The 16886-nt window shown below is 39.8% G+C and overlaps 1 protein-coding gene across 1 annotated transcript in view; it reads right to left on the reverse strand.

Moving 5' to 3' along the window:
- Positions 1–539: 539 nt before the first annotated feature.
- Positions 540–16886, reverse strand: part of SHB (SH2 domain containing adaptor protein B) — a 59356-nt gene continuing 43009 nt past the window's right edge. Inside the window, exons 5-6 of the mRNA XM_064736154.1 lie at positions 12850–12969; positions 540–3862 (exon numbers count right to left, since the gene is read on the reverse strand). Coding sequence (XP_064592224.1) covers positions 3679–3862; positions 12850–12969 — 304 coding nt within the window. The 3' untranslated portion in view covers positions 540–3678. The remainder of the gene's footprint in view (positions 3863–12849; positions 12970–16886) is intronic.

The raw sequence follows: 16886 nt of genomic DNA on the forward strand, positions 1-16886 counted from the left end.
TAACCTGTAATCAAGTAGAGAAACCATGGTGATGACTGTACAAACCTAAATGATTTTCCAATTATGGAAGGAGCTGTGAAATGCAACCTTGGCCACTAAAGCTCTCCACACATCATACAGATGTTCACAACCTTCACCATGCTGTGAAATACTCATCAAAATAGAAGCCAAATTAACACCTCTTACAAAGACGGGAAAGTGACTCACCAGTGTTATGCTGTTAGCAACAATAACTGGATTCCTTGGATCATCAGCAATATCATTCACACATGCACCCTTGTCAGGCCCTTGCAAAGGTGCACATTATCAAGGGAATTAGTCAGGGTAGAACTGAGATATATGATTTTCCAAACTCCAAATTACAACCTAGTGATTACTTTCACAACACAGTTGAGACAAATAAACACAAGTTGTTCTAAAAGGCTGCTTCAATTATTAGCTATTCATGACAATCTGAGTACACAAGGCAATCAGAGGAAAAAAAGGGAGAGGTTTATATATTTTTTTAAATAAACTTTTAATGTGCAATATAGGCATGATCACTACAAGATCTTCCACCTATACGCAATACTACACACTGTTAACACACCGCATTTTCACTGTACATTAAAAAATCTGGGAAGAATATTCCTTCACTGGAAAAATATCATACAATCACTTAAATAAACAGAGACAACATTACAGTGCAAACAAAATCCTGGTTTTATTTATTCTGCAATTATTGAGTACTTTCTAAAAGTCTTTTAGAAAAATAATAAAAAAACCTTCCCATGGAGAACCAATACGTTCTGAGATGATTTCCTCTTCCTGAACCAAGAACCTTGATCTGATCCTTGAAGCTGTAATAAGCAGTATACTCATTTGTATGATGCACATTCACATAATTCGTAGGAAACAATGGATCCCAACCCAAAATTCGCAGACAGCAATAAAATGGCACTTGCTGGCTTCATCTGATTTTTGATCAGACCCATGACAAGAAAGGTCTGGTACAATAGTTATCCCCATGAATTAAAGACAAAGTGCTTAAGGAAGCCAGACAAGGCCTTGGTTAATGATGCTATTGGTTTCTACTGGTAATTGCTGTTAGAGTAGGGGCATACTTTTTTTTTCCCTTTAAAGAAGAAAAACAGACTATGGAACAGCAATCATGCCAGATTCAGCACACAAAAGAAATAACATGTATTTCTGTCCCAAAGGGAATGATAGTTTTGCTTGAGCTCACAAAGGCCAAGACTCAGAGCAGATGTCACCTGATTCCTAATTTGTGTGAACTCTGCCACCTTCGTAAACTCCTACTCTGGTGAGAGAATATACGAACTTAAAAGTGCCTGTATGCTCTTGTCAGTTGAGTGACGTTAAGACAGTAAAGACTTTAGGGAAATAAAAAGAGCAAGCAGGTAATATGATGCCTTAAGTTTCAGCTTTCATATTTTTCAGATTCTGTGCTGTTTTAGTGTGCAGCTCTGAGCTTCATATTAGGTGTTGTCAAGTTCTCTTCACAGGGTAGATAGACAAAACAATTCCTTTTCCAGCTTGACCAAGGACAACTGTTAGAAGCTCCAGGCCCAAAAAGTATAAACAATGGTGAATTGAAGAGAGAAAACAAGGAGAATGAAGTTCATAACCTCAATCTATAACTGGACAATTAACTCCAATATGCTAATGGACCAAAACGTATAAAAGTGTGACACCTTGTGACTGGTCATCCATTTTGTGACCATTTTGGGTTCATCTTGGGTGTAGCCCTGGCCAGGCTCTTACACTGCCCACGGTGTATCCTTTAAGGCCTTTTAATAAATACCTACTTTATTCTTTAACTCTGTCTAGCCTCTGTTCTAGGTCAGCCTTCTAAAGGCATCAAGTACACAAAAAGGGGATATTTGTTTTCACTTGGAAAGGAATGTTGTCTCTTTGTCCTCCACTGAGCCACCCTCCTTGGTACACTGAAAAACCTATTTCAATGCAACTTCCGATTCTGGGTAAGACAGATAGTTTGACCCACTACCACTGCTGCACAAAATGACACTGGGCTCTTCACACACATATGATCAACTTCTGTTCAATCTGCATTGGAAGCCATTTAAAGAATAAGGCAGGCTTAAAAGCAAACAATATTTAGCACCAGTGAGAGTATATGGGTCATCCTTGAGGTTCTTAACAGATTAAACAATACCATGAAGAACTACTTTTACAGGCAATAAGTGGTTATTCCATCACAATTTTCAGATTTGCACTTCTTTCTAAGCATACATAAAAAAATAGTAGTAGCTAAGAAAGCTGAATTAAATAGCACACAATTTCACAGTCCTATTGCTGTCTGTAAAATACATAACCTGCATATAACCAGTTTGCTACTATACCAGCTGATGGGTTAATGCACAACATTCTAGACGTATGTGGGAGATGGCACAACATGAGGACTATAAGGCTATAGATTCCCCAGTTCCAGCTTGTGTACAATTGTAATTTTTCACTTATCTCACTGAATGAGCACACACAGCATGTAAAAAATATGTCCCAAGTACATGGGCACCGAGTTGGCAGGACTAAGATACAGAGCAGCTTCCACAGTGCTTCTGGCTGACAGTGACTGAAATACAGCAGGAGGCAGGCTTCTGCTCATGGTGAAAAAGAGCATTGGCCAGAAGGAATATGCCAACAGGGCTATGGCTTAAGAATGCCTTGGTAGACCAGAAAAAAAAAATTCTGCTCTACTACATATTGCAATTCTCACAGCTGCAAAAGCCATCTTGTGGAAAGCCAGTGTGATACACGTTAGCCTGCTACATCAGTAGGACAGCTGTTTGATCCAGATGAATCAGCAAGTGAAGATTTTGCCTACTAAAGCTTTATAAAAGCCTTTGACCACCCTCATGCATAAATACTAACCCACATATCAAAATTACTTATCCTAACTACTTAAAACATTATGGTGTAACTGTCCCAAACAGAATTAGCTGCCTGTACCTACAAATGAAACTTGCAAATGAAGACAGTAAACATTAAGAGATTATTGTACCAAAAAGGATAAAAATATATAACAAACTACTGTTTAATTACATCCCCTATTAATAAGTAATTGACCATGATTTGCTCTCACAAAACTATTTTAAGATTGTGTGTCTAATAGAAGTTCAATATTTGACTACCCCAAGAAACTGCATTAAAAAAATCCCAAACCCATCAAACTATGTGACCAGAGCCAGAGACTTGCTTGCTAAGCAGCTGCTTCTCAGGTCCATCAAGAACATCCTAGTGTCCCTCAGAGTAAGGTTACTCTTTCTCATGGAGAAGTTTCTCAGGGTAGCAAGAGAATACAAGTTGTTGGTTTTTTACTGCTGAGAAGAACTTGTTGATTCTTCTCAAAGCACGAAGGAAGAACTTTTGTTGGGAAGCACTTTCATTCACACATAAGGTCTGGGAAGGCTCTCTGCTCTCCTAGCATTAAAATAAGTGTTCTTCCTCTTAACGCAGCAATACAATTCTACAGACATGCTGCAGCACAAATGTATCACACACACAGTCCCACAGACAACTCTGCAGAGAGCCCACATTCACAAGACTAAATGCTGCTTCTCTCCATTATACACTCAGGCTCCTAATTCTAGCGATGAATTGTGTGCAACCCAGCTTATTTCTCACCTCCCATCCACAGGAAGGGGTGAGACTAGGTTATTAGAGAGTCCGTACAGCCACAGGGTAGAGCAAGGACAAGTGTTCTGCTCCTTTGATAGGCAGCTTTTTGGTAGTGTAGTAGTGGATGACTTCAGGAACACTGTCGAATGGAGGGCTGTTCTGGCCCAGGATGTATTTCTCTTTGGTTTTCGTCAGCTTCATATGCATAAAACCTTGACTGCTCCTGCAAGGAAAGCAAAGCAAAGTGTAAGTTCATGCTTGTGCATAGGGAAGAGGGGTGCAGCACAACGACAGGCTCTCCTCATGGAGGGGAAAGTAGGAGAACAAAATGCCAGTACCTCTGGGTGGCAGGCCAAGACAGTGGACTGACTGTTTCCAACTGCTAGTTGCAACCCCCATGGACAGTTCACCACAAAGGCAGCCTAAGACAGTACTTAGTTTTCAGCACTTGTGTTGCCTTGATCCACATGCATGGCTGTCTCACACAGAAAGTGATCCAGAGGTGTACCAGTAAACAATCCATTTTCTTCCCATGGCCCTTCTCTCCAGCCCCTGCAATATTTTCCTGTGAACACTTATTTTCACTATAGCCAGTCATTATATCTGGACCCAAATATCTGTGGTGTTGGCCTGTCAGAGGCCTGACGGTCCCTTCATAGGCACAAGCAGGCCATGAACCTTGCTCAGCTAGGCAAGACAAGACCTGTCCTGTTCTACCCTGCGGCTGCCTCAGGGCAGACCTCACCCATTCCACCCGGGCAGTAACTGCCCAGAACAGATCTCTGTGCATAATCTGGTGGCTTCACGTGGGAAAGCTACTCCAGGTGAGCACATTCCCAAGGTTCATGGCATAGTACTGCTTCAGACTGTGCGCTATACTGAGCAAGGACTGCTGTCCTGTGGTCTTTCTGCAGGCACTCTTTGAGGAAGGCTCATTATTACACAGGCAGGAGAAGAGTGTCATGGAACTCATGGAATTGCCCTGCCTGCTCTTGGCAAAGCAACCCATCCAACAGAATTCCACTCTGATAGAAAGCACCCACACTGCCATGCAGCACCAGAGGTAAAGCTGGCCTCAGCTCTTCCCAGAAACGACCTTTCAGTGTCTGCTGCCTTAACATAACATATAGGCTACTTTAAAAGTGTAGAGTTCAGCTAGGGCAACACAAGTGCAAAGAACAGCTCCTACACATCAAGATGTTAAATGAGGCTTAGAAGGTTTTTACAGCTTGTTTGATGTCCCAATCCCAAACCTTCTGGCTCCAAGCCATTGTTTCTTCTAGGTGTGTCCAGGGGCAGAGACAGTAGTGTTAAAACTGGAGTTGGCCTGTGTCAGCAAAAAAACCCAATTCAAGATGACACAGAAAGCTGCAGCAGAAAAACAAAATTATGTTAAAACCAGCTTCTCTAAAATCTGCCATATTCTAGTTAGCAGGTGCAAAGCTCTGTCTCTAAGTGCCTGTACCATAACCAAGCTCATATCTTTCAGATGTATTCAACAATTGCCTGATGAAGAGAAACCTGGTGCGCAGAAACTATGACAGGCACTGTAATTATGGCTCTAAATGCTTAAAGTTGTGCTTTAAATATCAATTTCTTAGTGGGAAAATATATCTTTCAAGTCATAATTAATCTCTAAATTATTTTCCTTAAATAAGAGTGACATCTTTAAATACTTATTATGAGGACAGATGTATTGCTCTCTTTCTTCAGTTGACTACGAATCTGCTTTGCCACAGAAGGACTTGAAAGTGTGCAGATACATTAATGGAATCAGGTGCATGCTAATTTCAGAAGTATGACAAGGACTTAAGAACGATCTTTTACGTGCACTTTAGTGCAGAGAAGGGAAAAGCACAAGCCTTTTCTGAACAGGAGGACAATGCACAGAGTATGAACAAATTGCTACAAGCCATGTATTCATGACAGCTGTTGCTTCCCCAGGAAAGATCTATGTATATATTCAGGCTTGTGTAGCACATAATCACTGAGCTCACACAAAAAGAATCCTGGAAATATATATCCTGAGAGGTGAGCCTTCTGGAAGGCCACACTGCTTGTGAGGGTGAGGGAAAAAGAATGTGAACTAAAAGTTATGAATAGCAGGCTAATGGAATGTAGACAAGGCATATACATAGCTTCTGCGCTTGGGATGGAACAAACCCAAGCAGCTGTGCAAGCTGGGGCACAACAGGCCAGAAGAGGAACTATGGTAGGGAGGACACATGGTGGGAAGGAGAATGATTCAATGGTCTGCCCATGAAGACCTACTGCAGCCCTGAGTTCCACAGCAAAGTGCAGCCAGCTGCTGGAAGACAGTGACTACTACTTCTACAGAGTGCTCGTGAGGCTGCACCCATATCTGGTGAGAGTGTCCCACGATAAAAGAGATGTCAATACTGGAGCATATCCAGAGCAGGGCTACTAAGCCTAGTCTGGGGATGGGAATATCTGACGTACAAGGATAGGCTTGAGGGAATTGTGTATGTTTAGTCTTCAGGAGAAGGAAAGGTGAGATGGAGGGTGTCAGGTTGCAATCATCCGCTGCCTAAAAGAGAGAGTTACAGAGAAAACAGATGTTTCTCTGTCAACAAGTACAAGCTGCAAGGGAGTTCCCACTGGACAGAGGGACTTCTTCCTCATAGAAGTCCTAGAGCCCAGAAACCAGGATAAGGCAGGTCTGAAGGGTTTCATCCTCACAAGTTTTCCAAAGCACTCAGCAACCTGATAAGCATGTATTGGAGTTAGATCCCAATATTGCTGGATGGAATGCGTCTGGGCTCGTCTGGCCCCTTGCTGCTGGACCAAAGGCAGCAGCTGTTGTGTTTCACCTCAGAGACACTTTTGGCTGGCTGGATGCTGTAGATAGGCACTTGGAACAGGTCCAGGCATGCAGGAACTCAGGTTTACCTCTGGTGGAAAGGCTTTAGGCGATGGTGAAGGGAAAAGGAGACGGGTTCTGCTGGAGGGTTTGATCCAGAGCTTTATTCCAGGCACACAGACCTCTGAATGTTGCAGCAGCTCCAACAGAACCACGAACCACGTGGTCAGTGTGGCTTTTTCTCCAGGGAGAGGGGGAGGGAAGGGGTAGGTATGCCACCAACCAGGTGAGGGGGGAAGGCTCAGGGGACAAGTGACACCTGGATAACCTAATGTCCCCAGGGCTGAGAGGCATCTTTTGAACTTCGACAGTCACACGATGCCCTTGCTGGAATACTGAGACTGATGGACAGCCCTCAGCAGGAGGCAAGGGGAGGGGAAAGGAGGGGGTATTGGCACACCTGGGAAAGGAACTGGGATAGCTGAAACACAGTATTACATCACACTGCAACAAGCTTGGAGCAGGGGATTGGACTAGGCATCTCCAGAGATCCATTTGCAACTAGATCTCTCTAGGCAACTGGAAGATATGTTAAACTGACTTCAAAGCTTTGCAGTGTCTCACACAAATTTTCTGTTCATAAAAGAGGAGAACTGAGAGGCAAAAAGAACATTCAGTCAATGAACTGGTTTTGCTTACTGCTAGTGTTTGCAGCCAATACCACATTGCTAGTGATAGACCTGATTTCTATCCTGGCTACTTTTCTGGATGTTCAGAACTCTTTAAACTGAGCATTGTTGCAGGCGTACTGGAGGATGAAAGCAAAGATTATGTTTTCAAATATTTTCCTTCTTCACTCCCTTTCTACCCTCTTTTAGTTGTCCAAAAATTACACTGTTGAATGTGCTATCTGCCCTTCCCCATCTCACATGAACTATCACAGGTTGCAATTAGACATAGCAAAACAGACAATTCCCATCTTCTATAATGTAGAACAAATTAAGCTGGCAGAAAGTCAACTCAGCACCTTGTAATCATGTCCTTGAATTAAACCCTTTCAACTGTAAACTATTCTGTGAAACTATTCACATCTACACTAAGAATCTTTCTGTGCTGTCTCACCGTCTCTATTTGTCCTTAAAATCTGTCTCACAGTTTTCTCTCTTTTGGTATGCCTGGATTCAAAGAATCAGTGCCTTTAGTGACAGGTAAGGGCAAGATGCATCTGCACTTGATCAACACCACCAATGCTGCTGGATCAGTGACTAGAATTACAAGGACCACGTGAAAAAAGAACCTGGAAGTCTTATTCTCTCTTCCTCTCCTCCAAATGCTGATTTTAGTATGCAAAGAGATTACTGAAATTTCAGGTAATGACAGGGAAAAAAGCTCCATGGTTGAAGTAATTGTAAATAAGTTTCTGCTTAGTTTTTGAAGCACTTTTGGAGTCTACCTGAACAAGTGCCTGACTGAGTAGTCCTGGTTTTGAAATGCCTATTTTCAGCTCAGCAACAACTATTAGAACCTGCCAGGCCCAAGGTGTTCAAAGAAAAGAACCTAAACATGATCCCAAGTTCACATATGTGAACACTGGTAAGAGCCAGTGCCTTGAAGAGACAAGACCTTCACATTTTGTAAGAGAAGGTGCTGGGACCTGAACTACAGCATGTGATATTGTTACTGTGTGAATTCTAAATATCATTGTGTTTTTTTCTAATGTTGCAACAACTCTTCACCACTTTTTCATTCAATTGACAGTGACAAAACAGTGCTACTAGAGACAATATTCTACCCTTTCTTTCCTTTTTGCAACCATTCCCATGAGTTTCAAACACAGAAAAAACTGCTAATTGCTCATCCCTGCACCAAATTTCTTTGGAACTCTCAAGCACAGATGTTTACACAGACACAAACTTTATACATGACTAATAGTCAGTCACACCTTGCTTAAAATGTTTGGCAACACAACCATAATACCAGGAGACTTGGTATTGCAACCTCCCCACATATTTTCTTTCTGTTTTCAAAACTCAGTGAGGATGAGAAAGGAATTGGGCAGACAGTTAATTAGAATGTGCTTTTTTGATCTTATGCAGGAAGTGTGATAAAAGCAGCTGTAATAAATATTAATTAGATATTAAACCTAGTATTTTTTCCAGGAAATATTAATGGCTTTGAAACATGATTCAGTGTTCACAATCACAAAGTTTGGCCTAGTCTTCTGAACCCTATTTTTGCTGAAGAAAGCACTGTTTTGTCAGAACAGATTTTTCTGCATTAATTTTGATGAAATGTCACTTGCATAAAGAAAAAAGCAACAACTTTGCAATATCATCTGAAAAAAATTCTAGCAATGTAGGAAATATATATTGTACTATTTCTCCACTCTAAAATAATAGAGTGGAAAAAATATTTTTTCTAAAAATATTTTTCTATTTCATAATTTTAACTTGAGTTACAGGCTGTAACTTTGAACAAAGCCTATGTACAGCAAAAAGAAAATAAAATAAAACCTCACAGCTTAATGTCTGACCAAGAAAAAAAACCCAAACCCCCCCACAAAAAAAAACCAAAAAAAAAAAAAAAAAAAAAAAAAAAAACCCAAAAAAAAAAAAACCCCAAAACCACTGAAAAATCATTTACTGGAGACATTAAGAGGCTGGCCTATTAGCTGTTTTCCCTGCTTCAGATTTGCTTTTTCAAGCATATTATACACAACACCGTCATTCTACACTTGACAGGCAATGTCTTCATGATAGAATAAACACCTCTTCCTCTACAAACAAACAAGGTGTACAAGTGTTCATTTGCACCCATTGTGTGAAAATCACTACTAAGACTGAGCCCAGGCTCCATCCTCTATAACCAGTTCCCATAGGCTGCTTTGAAGGTAACGAGAATCCTCAGTTTGTTGGGCTGTCCATAGAAGTGACAGAATCCATACTTCCTGCTAACAGCCAGGACCTTATCTTTATGGTTTAGGCTAACAATAGACTAGTGTTACACTCTTAAATACTTTTATTCAATTGCTACTTTAGAGACCCATCAAAAATCCCACGACCTCTTTGTAAATTATACTGACGGGAAAAAATTGTTATTTTTACAGTATTACGAGATTTACTTCCAAGAACAAAAATCAACAGAAAGGTGCAAGTCCAGAATTTATCCAGAACCCAGAACTACTCAAAATTTATGTACTGAACTTTAGAAATCAGGACCACTTCTACAGACTGTAATGACAAAAAACCCCACAGCTTGCAGTTTCCTTTGCTATTCAGGGAAACCACATGCCTGTTTACAAATCCACAGAATCAGGATGTCAAAAGGCACCACCCTCTCTGAATTCAGCTCTGTACTTCCAGCGGCTGTGATTGTGCAGGAACTATCTGACAGATCAGAAAGCAATGCCTGTTACTGTTTTGCTCATGGACTGCACATTTAGTTAATTTGTGAGATAGTCCTTATCTAAAATTAAGAACAGCCACATTTCTCAAAACTGAAATGTGAGTCAGGAAATGAAGTGGTGTGGGCACGGTGCACACTGCTGCAAGAGTCCTGGGAGGGGGAAATCCTGACTGAAAGGACTAGCTAGTAGAGCCCAGCTGGTGCCTGGTCTTTACTGACCAAGACTGAAATATGATAACCCCATCCTGAGATCCTGTTCTATTGCTATATCAGAAAGGCATCTCTGTGAGTTTAATGTTATGAAGTAATTGCTGAACATCTAAAACATTTATAAGTAAGAAATGGCTCTCCCTCTTTCATTTCCACACGTACTATACCTTTTTCACCACTGTGCTTGTTAGTAAAGAACAGGTCTCAGACAAGGAATTTAAAACTAGGCATTTCAACAGCAGCCAGGAATTTCTTGTCACAGCACAGTTACCAGGAGTGTGGGTCTCCAATTTTTACCCAGCCTTCTGCAATTATAATTGCGTTTAAAGAAAGAGTGGGTGGGTGTGAGCAAGCCAAATATGTACAGCCCTGAAGGAATGCAGAGAAGAGGAAACACGGAACAATCCAGGGCTGATGAGGAGATTCAAGAGAATGTACAGCTGCTCCTCATGCCTTTGGGATCATTTTGTTCTGGGAAGGTAGAGCATATTTTTTTCCTCTTCTGCTGTGCAGAATTTAAACAATGCTGACAAGAAGGCTTAGGTCTTTGGATCCCAATCCATAGAAAGATGCTTTTAGCTTCAAACACTTGTCACTAACAATACCAATTCCTTGTTTCTAACTGAGATGGGCAACATAAATGTGTACTTCAATAAAACCTTCTCTGATGCCTGCAGAGATAGCTAATCCACATGCAATTAAATTTGACTGGGTAAACGACATCATCTCAAAGTGACAAACATTGACATGAGCAACTTAAACTACCTCAATGACTGTTTTATACACAGATGCATTTCAATTTAGCAATAAAGCTATTTTCACACTCATTTCATTATATCTGGAATGATAATTTTTGGATTTTGAACCAGACAGATATCTCACACAAATTACCCATGCAAGTCAAGCCTGTCTGACTCTTTCAATGTCCACAGAACATAAAAAAACTTCCTGCTATTGGAAAAGAATGGTCTTCAGAGATGTCTCCATTACGAAGTATTCAACTATATTAAAAGAAAATGAGCAAGTTCTACCATCTTTTCACTTTTCAAATACAGGTAATATTTGGGTAGATTCTCATTGCTGTGTTTTGGGAAACAATCTTTTGATATTAGAGAAAAGAAAACTAAAAAAATAGAGTGAAGTGGTTTCAGTTTGGTTTTTGCTTTCTGTTTTGTTTTTAGAAAAACTTGTCACATGAAACAGAAGAATAGATTTTAAATCACTGATACTTAATCTCAGTACAAAATCAGGGTGTGAATCTTACTTTTTCCCTAAAGCAGAAATGAAACCAATTAAACCAAAAAAAAAAAAAAAAAGAAGCAAGCTGACTCACACATCATGGTACTAAAGGTCCCTGAGAAGAACAAACACACCTTATAGGCAATGGAAACATCATAGTTCTGTCCAAAGAGACTACAAAAGGATACTAAAGGCATGAATGCAGCTGTCCAAAACAGCAAAATATAATTTTAACTGTCACCTTTCCTCTGGAAGAATAACAAAAATCACTGGGCTGATGCAAGAATTAAGTGAAATACTTTTAAAAATAGGCCATACTCCAAGACTTTGAATTTAAGGGACAGTTCAGGCCTGAGGGAAAATTTATTCCAAAGCTTGTGCCATTAATGCTTCAGTGTTTGAAAATATCTAGAAGACACCTATATCGGAGTATACAGAGATCAAATAACAAAGGAGATAACAGGAACTCAACCACCATTCTAAAGCAGATGTGTTCCAGCTCAAGGCAAGCTTCTGCATTACAGAGAGATCCCAAAAATAGTAGCAGAGGAATAGTGATTTGAAATACACTCCTACAAAATATTTTTCTTCTCAAGTCCTAGAATGGAATTTTAAACTTATTAAAAAAATGGATCCACTTTGGTGCTATTTATAAAAGTGTTTGTTACAACCAGGTATCACCATCATCCCAGCAGTAAAATGTATTTTTAGAACACACCTGCAAAGAAATGGCATAAAAGCCAATCTGGCAGGAGTAATGCTGGTGAAAAGGGTAAGCTGGCCTGTACCCCAGCCCTACTTGGAAGGTTGGGTTCCACATAAGACCCTATCCTGCATGAAGGAAAGAAAGGAAACATTTCTCTTTGCACCTGTACAGCCTCTACCAAGGTAAACGGCTTCTTTTTCTCCTGCACAGAAAACCTTGACAATCTTCCTCAGCTAAAAAATGAAATGAACTCATTATCCTGTTATGGGTGGAAGAATTGGGCTAGATGATCTTTGATTCTCCCTTCCAACCCCAACAGCTCATCAATTTGTATACTGAAGACATCTGTAATGTATCCTACTCAGCCTAAGCTAGGTAAGGCAGATTCAGAGCAGTGCTAAGACTAGAATACTACTAATTTCCCAATTCTGTAGATCTTCCATCCTCAATCCTGGGCTTTTTACTTCCAAGAACTGTAACAATGCTGTACAGCTTTACTCCAGTAAAGCAAACAAAACAAAAGGAATAAAATTCCCTAACAATACAGTCCCTTATTCAGCCAAAAGCAGAAGCAGCAGGAGCATTTCAAATTAGAACCAGGAAAAAAAAATAAATCCAAGTTTATTTAGTTAAGTGGACACCAAATGAAGACTAGAAATCTATTAACATCCCCAGACAGGAAGATACTAATTCAGTGACTGTTACTATACATCATGCAGTCCTTCAGAGCTAAAACAGTGCAGCAACAAACTGGATAATTTTCTCGTATGGCACCAGAGAAGTTAGGCCTTATAAAGACATTTACTATGTTTTACTGAAAAGTACTTACTTCAGTGAAAGTGAATAGTCATGCTTGCTTGTTTGACTATTTCTTACAAGGTAGCTACACTCCTTACATAAACGCAACAGGTTTTCTGCATCTGTCCGACTTATTGCTCCATGATACCATCTACAAAAAAGCAAAGAGGTTAATTAACATGCATAAACATTCCCACACATGCTGCTTTAACTACATAACTTTTTAAGGTGTGAATTGCTACCAATAGCACATGGATACCTTTAAAATCTAATATATTATGGATAAAAAGCTCCAGATGAAGTTATTACAAATTGTGGAGGCTTCTCGTTCCTGTCAGCTGAGGGGAAAACTCAGATCAGGAAACCACACAATGAGATTGGTGTACATGTTTATGTAAGAAATTCCCATTTAGAGAAACACATCATAATCTGTCTTGCAAACAGATCCATGATATACAATTTGCTCTATTTCATCCCTGGGATATATCAGTTTTAAAACTAATACACAAAATAAACAACAAAAGCAAAGAAACCGAAGATAACACATGGAGAATATGGACAGTTAACAGTGGAAAAGATTTGCTAAAATAAATCTTTGTAAAACGAGAAGACTGTGAAAATCTATTGAAAAGGCTCATTCTAAACAAAGCTGTGGCAATTCTGAGAGCTTTAGATAAATCTCTGGTGGATCTGTAGAGTGATGTGAACAACTCAGGTTAAAAAGGAAATTGGGTGAGAGAGGTGGGTCCTTCATTGAACTTAGCCACTGCAAACAAAGAAGCTTCTCAGTGCATGCTGCTCTGTATCAGCTTTCAAAATCTGAGACTCCAGGAGTAAGCACTTTGACCCTTCCCTTCCAGAGCAATGTAACGTGTCTGGCCCTGTGTCAAATGTGATTCTGAGGAAGATGTCTCCCTCCCTGCAATTGCCAGGTGCACTTTGAAACATTATGTGACACTACCACATCTGCCTAAGCAAGAATGAACACATCAGAAGTCCTGTCTGTTCTTATCAGGAACTGTTGCTTGCTTTGTGTAGAAGAGTTTCATTCCATTTGTTCTTACTCTAAGAAAGATGCTCCAACTAAAAGATAGGTGACTAAAGACCAGATAAGCCTTTTTGACAGAAATCATTCCCTTAACTGCCTCTTGCTGGTGACTCCATTGTCAAATCTGATGAATATGCTAAAAATATAAAGTTGGTGCCTGAATTAAAAATTCATTGAGTGCTTGATTAAAACCAAAGTCTGCATTAGAGGAAACTAAAGAGAGGTTATATTTGTATAGTCAAGACAGACTAGAAAGGGAGGTCCTGACAGCTTCTTCCCTTCACAAATAAGATGGAGACACAGATACAAATTATTTCAGGCAGGCTCCTCCTCATCTCCCATTGGATATTTACTGGTGAAAGATATTTCTTAACAAGGAATTTGAAGACTAGACTGCATTCTGAGTGTGACAGAATAATATTAATAGAAGTGTGAATCAAGAAATGTATTTGGGAGAATTTAAAAACTTTTCCTGCTAGCTACAATTATCTTTATTTTCTTTTCTCCCCAAAGGGCCAATAAAACAAAAGTGAAATATTACCTTACCAAAAGAAGGGAGATACTGAACTCCGATATTCAGAGAGAAATAGAAAAAGAACACAAGGCTGGTTTGAGGAAGAAAAGCCTGCTTTTAAGAGTTGAAAGTAAACAGTGGATGAGACATCTGATTCAGATGTGATGCCTGGAAGCTGTTTTGGCTACACCTGACAGTAAGCAGCAGTATCCAGAAGTGTAATTGTTTGTGAGTCATATGCCCATGTAATTGGGACACTGATTGCTCCTGTTCCAGCTACCTAGCGTGATAAGCAAAGTGCGATAATCAGCTTTAAGTTCCAGAGAGATTTGCTGTTCAACAGCATTGGGTCTGTTTGTCCTGGGTGTGCTCATTTTTTTTAAACGTCAGCATACAAGCATTTATGAAGAAAGGTCAAAAATTCAAACATCAGTGATGTGGTTTTAAAAAAGTGCAATGACAGCTTGTGAAAGACATCAGTGCAAAAGTATGGAATAACCTGAATGTCTTCTAAGATATCCTGGAAAACACATGCACACAATGCAAACCTGAAAGCAAAATTCTAACATAATCACACACTTTGACCCTTAACAGGATCTCCTCCCAAGTTTGTAAGTACCCTGATTGTGGTTTACAGAATGCTCTTCCTGACGTCCCTTACTTTGTCAATGGTCACGTTTCGGCCACTAAGGGGCCACAACTCCACTGAAGACAGGAGAGCAGCATCAATTATACAGTAAGTATACTAAGTTATTACAGCTTATAATGCACAATACTACTCTATTTCTGCGTTAGAGCAAAACAGGAAACCACAAGATCTTGATTATAAGACTGGGAGGGATTCACTTTCAATAAAACAATGGAAACAGCAGAACACACTTTTTCTTTACACTGTTATTAAGGAAATAGAACAAATTACTTTGATTCCCCTGGGTGCGTGAGCTAGTAAGTTCAGAGTTACAGATTCCTCAGTCACAAGTAACTAAAAATATTTTCTTAATATACTAACTCACCTTGGTATTTCTGCGTGTTTGGGGAATATCCTAACCTACCCATCCACTTGTCAATTTGTGTGCATCCTTTTCTTTAGCTCTTGTATTCCTTTCTGCAAAAACAGACTCCACTTTTGAAGAAAAAGAAGGAGGGGGTTGGCATGTGCTGTGGAGAGGTCTCACACTACTAAAATGAGTAATATGAGTTATTATGAATATTCTATGGTAAAATGAATGGGGACTCTTTCATTTTATGATGCATCATTCTTAACTGCATTCGAGGTTTGATTCATCATGCTGAAGAAACAAAAAAACCCCCTCATGTCACTGACATTTGAATAGTTAAGAAGGAAAAACTAGATCTGCAGTTTTCAATTGTAACATTTAACTGCAGTTATACTAAAAGACAGAATGACACCACAGCATATTTGTGAGTCAAACACTAGGTAACAGACATTCTCCTTCCTGCAATTATTTTTAATATATTTGGGGCTGGGCAAGTGACTTTGGCAAGCTGGAACTACCCAACTTGGAGGACCAAACCTACAGTTAAATTTACAACCTTTTAGTTATTTACCTAACAGTATCAGTGACTGATTTCACAATAATGGTTGGTACTTCCTCTACTGGAGATAAGCATACAATCAGTGAATGGGCAGATGGTTCAAAGGCTGAGGTTGATTAGATGGAACATGACAACATGTGGATGATATTATCTGTTTCAAACTTATGCTTCCAAATACAGCCTGAAAAATAGAATGTCAAAGGGAAAGCAATTTCTGGAACTACCTCCTCTCAAACCCTCCTACTGAGGGTTCTAAGCAAAAGGATTCTTAATCTTTTCAATACCACTAGCATTAAGGAACAAAGTATTCTCACAAAGCACATACTCACATCCACGCTAAGTTATGCCCTCCCTCTCCAGTGCAAATAAATTCTGCCTCTAACCCAGAACGACAGTTTCTGGAGTGGACTGCCTTCAGGGATTCAAGACACAGCTTCTTCACTTAATTGCATGAATCCACTGGCTTCTAGTGACCAGGAATATCACTCTAATTTTTGTAAATTGCTCTACTTTTTCACTTTTCAGGATTTTTCTCTGTGTAGCAGGAATTCTGGCCCCTTCTCTGAGGCTCCACCTTTGATATGATACAGGACAGTGGGTCATTTCACCACATAAGCCAGTCTGTCCAAGTTCAAGGAAGGGCAACAATAAAGCAGGACAGAGGCCACTCTTGTGGATACCAGACAATTTACTACAGGGAATTCACCTAGAACCTGAATTAGATAGAAGTGCATCTAAATACCACTCTCAAGTTTGATAGCACAAGGGTAGAAATAACAATCTCTTATCTGAAAGCTGTTTAAGTGGTTTTATAATTCTCTGCCTGGAGGAGAATAACTGCCAGATGCAAGATGTATTAGAAACATACTCCTCTGCAGCCACAAATATATTTGTTTCGTGTAGCTTTAAACAGAATTTGGTTCCATGTGAGATGCAACTTTTTTTCCCC

Source organism: Zonotrichia leucophrys, chromosome Z (assembly GCF_028769735.1).
Source record: "Zonotrichia leucophrys gambelii isolate GWCS_2022_RI chromosome Z, RI_Zleu_2.0, whole genome shotgun sequence".
NCBI lineage: Eukaryota > Metazoa > Chordata > Aves > Passeriformes > Passerellidae > Zonotrichia > Zonotrichia leucophrys.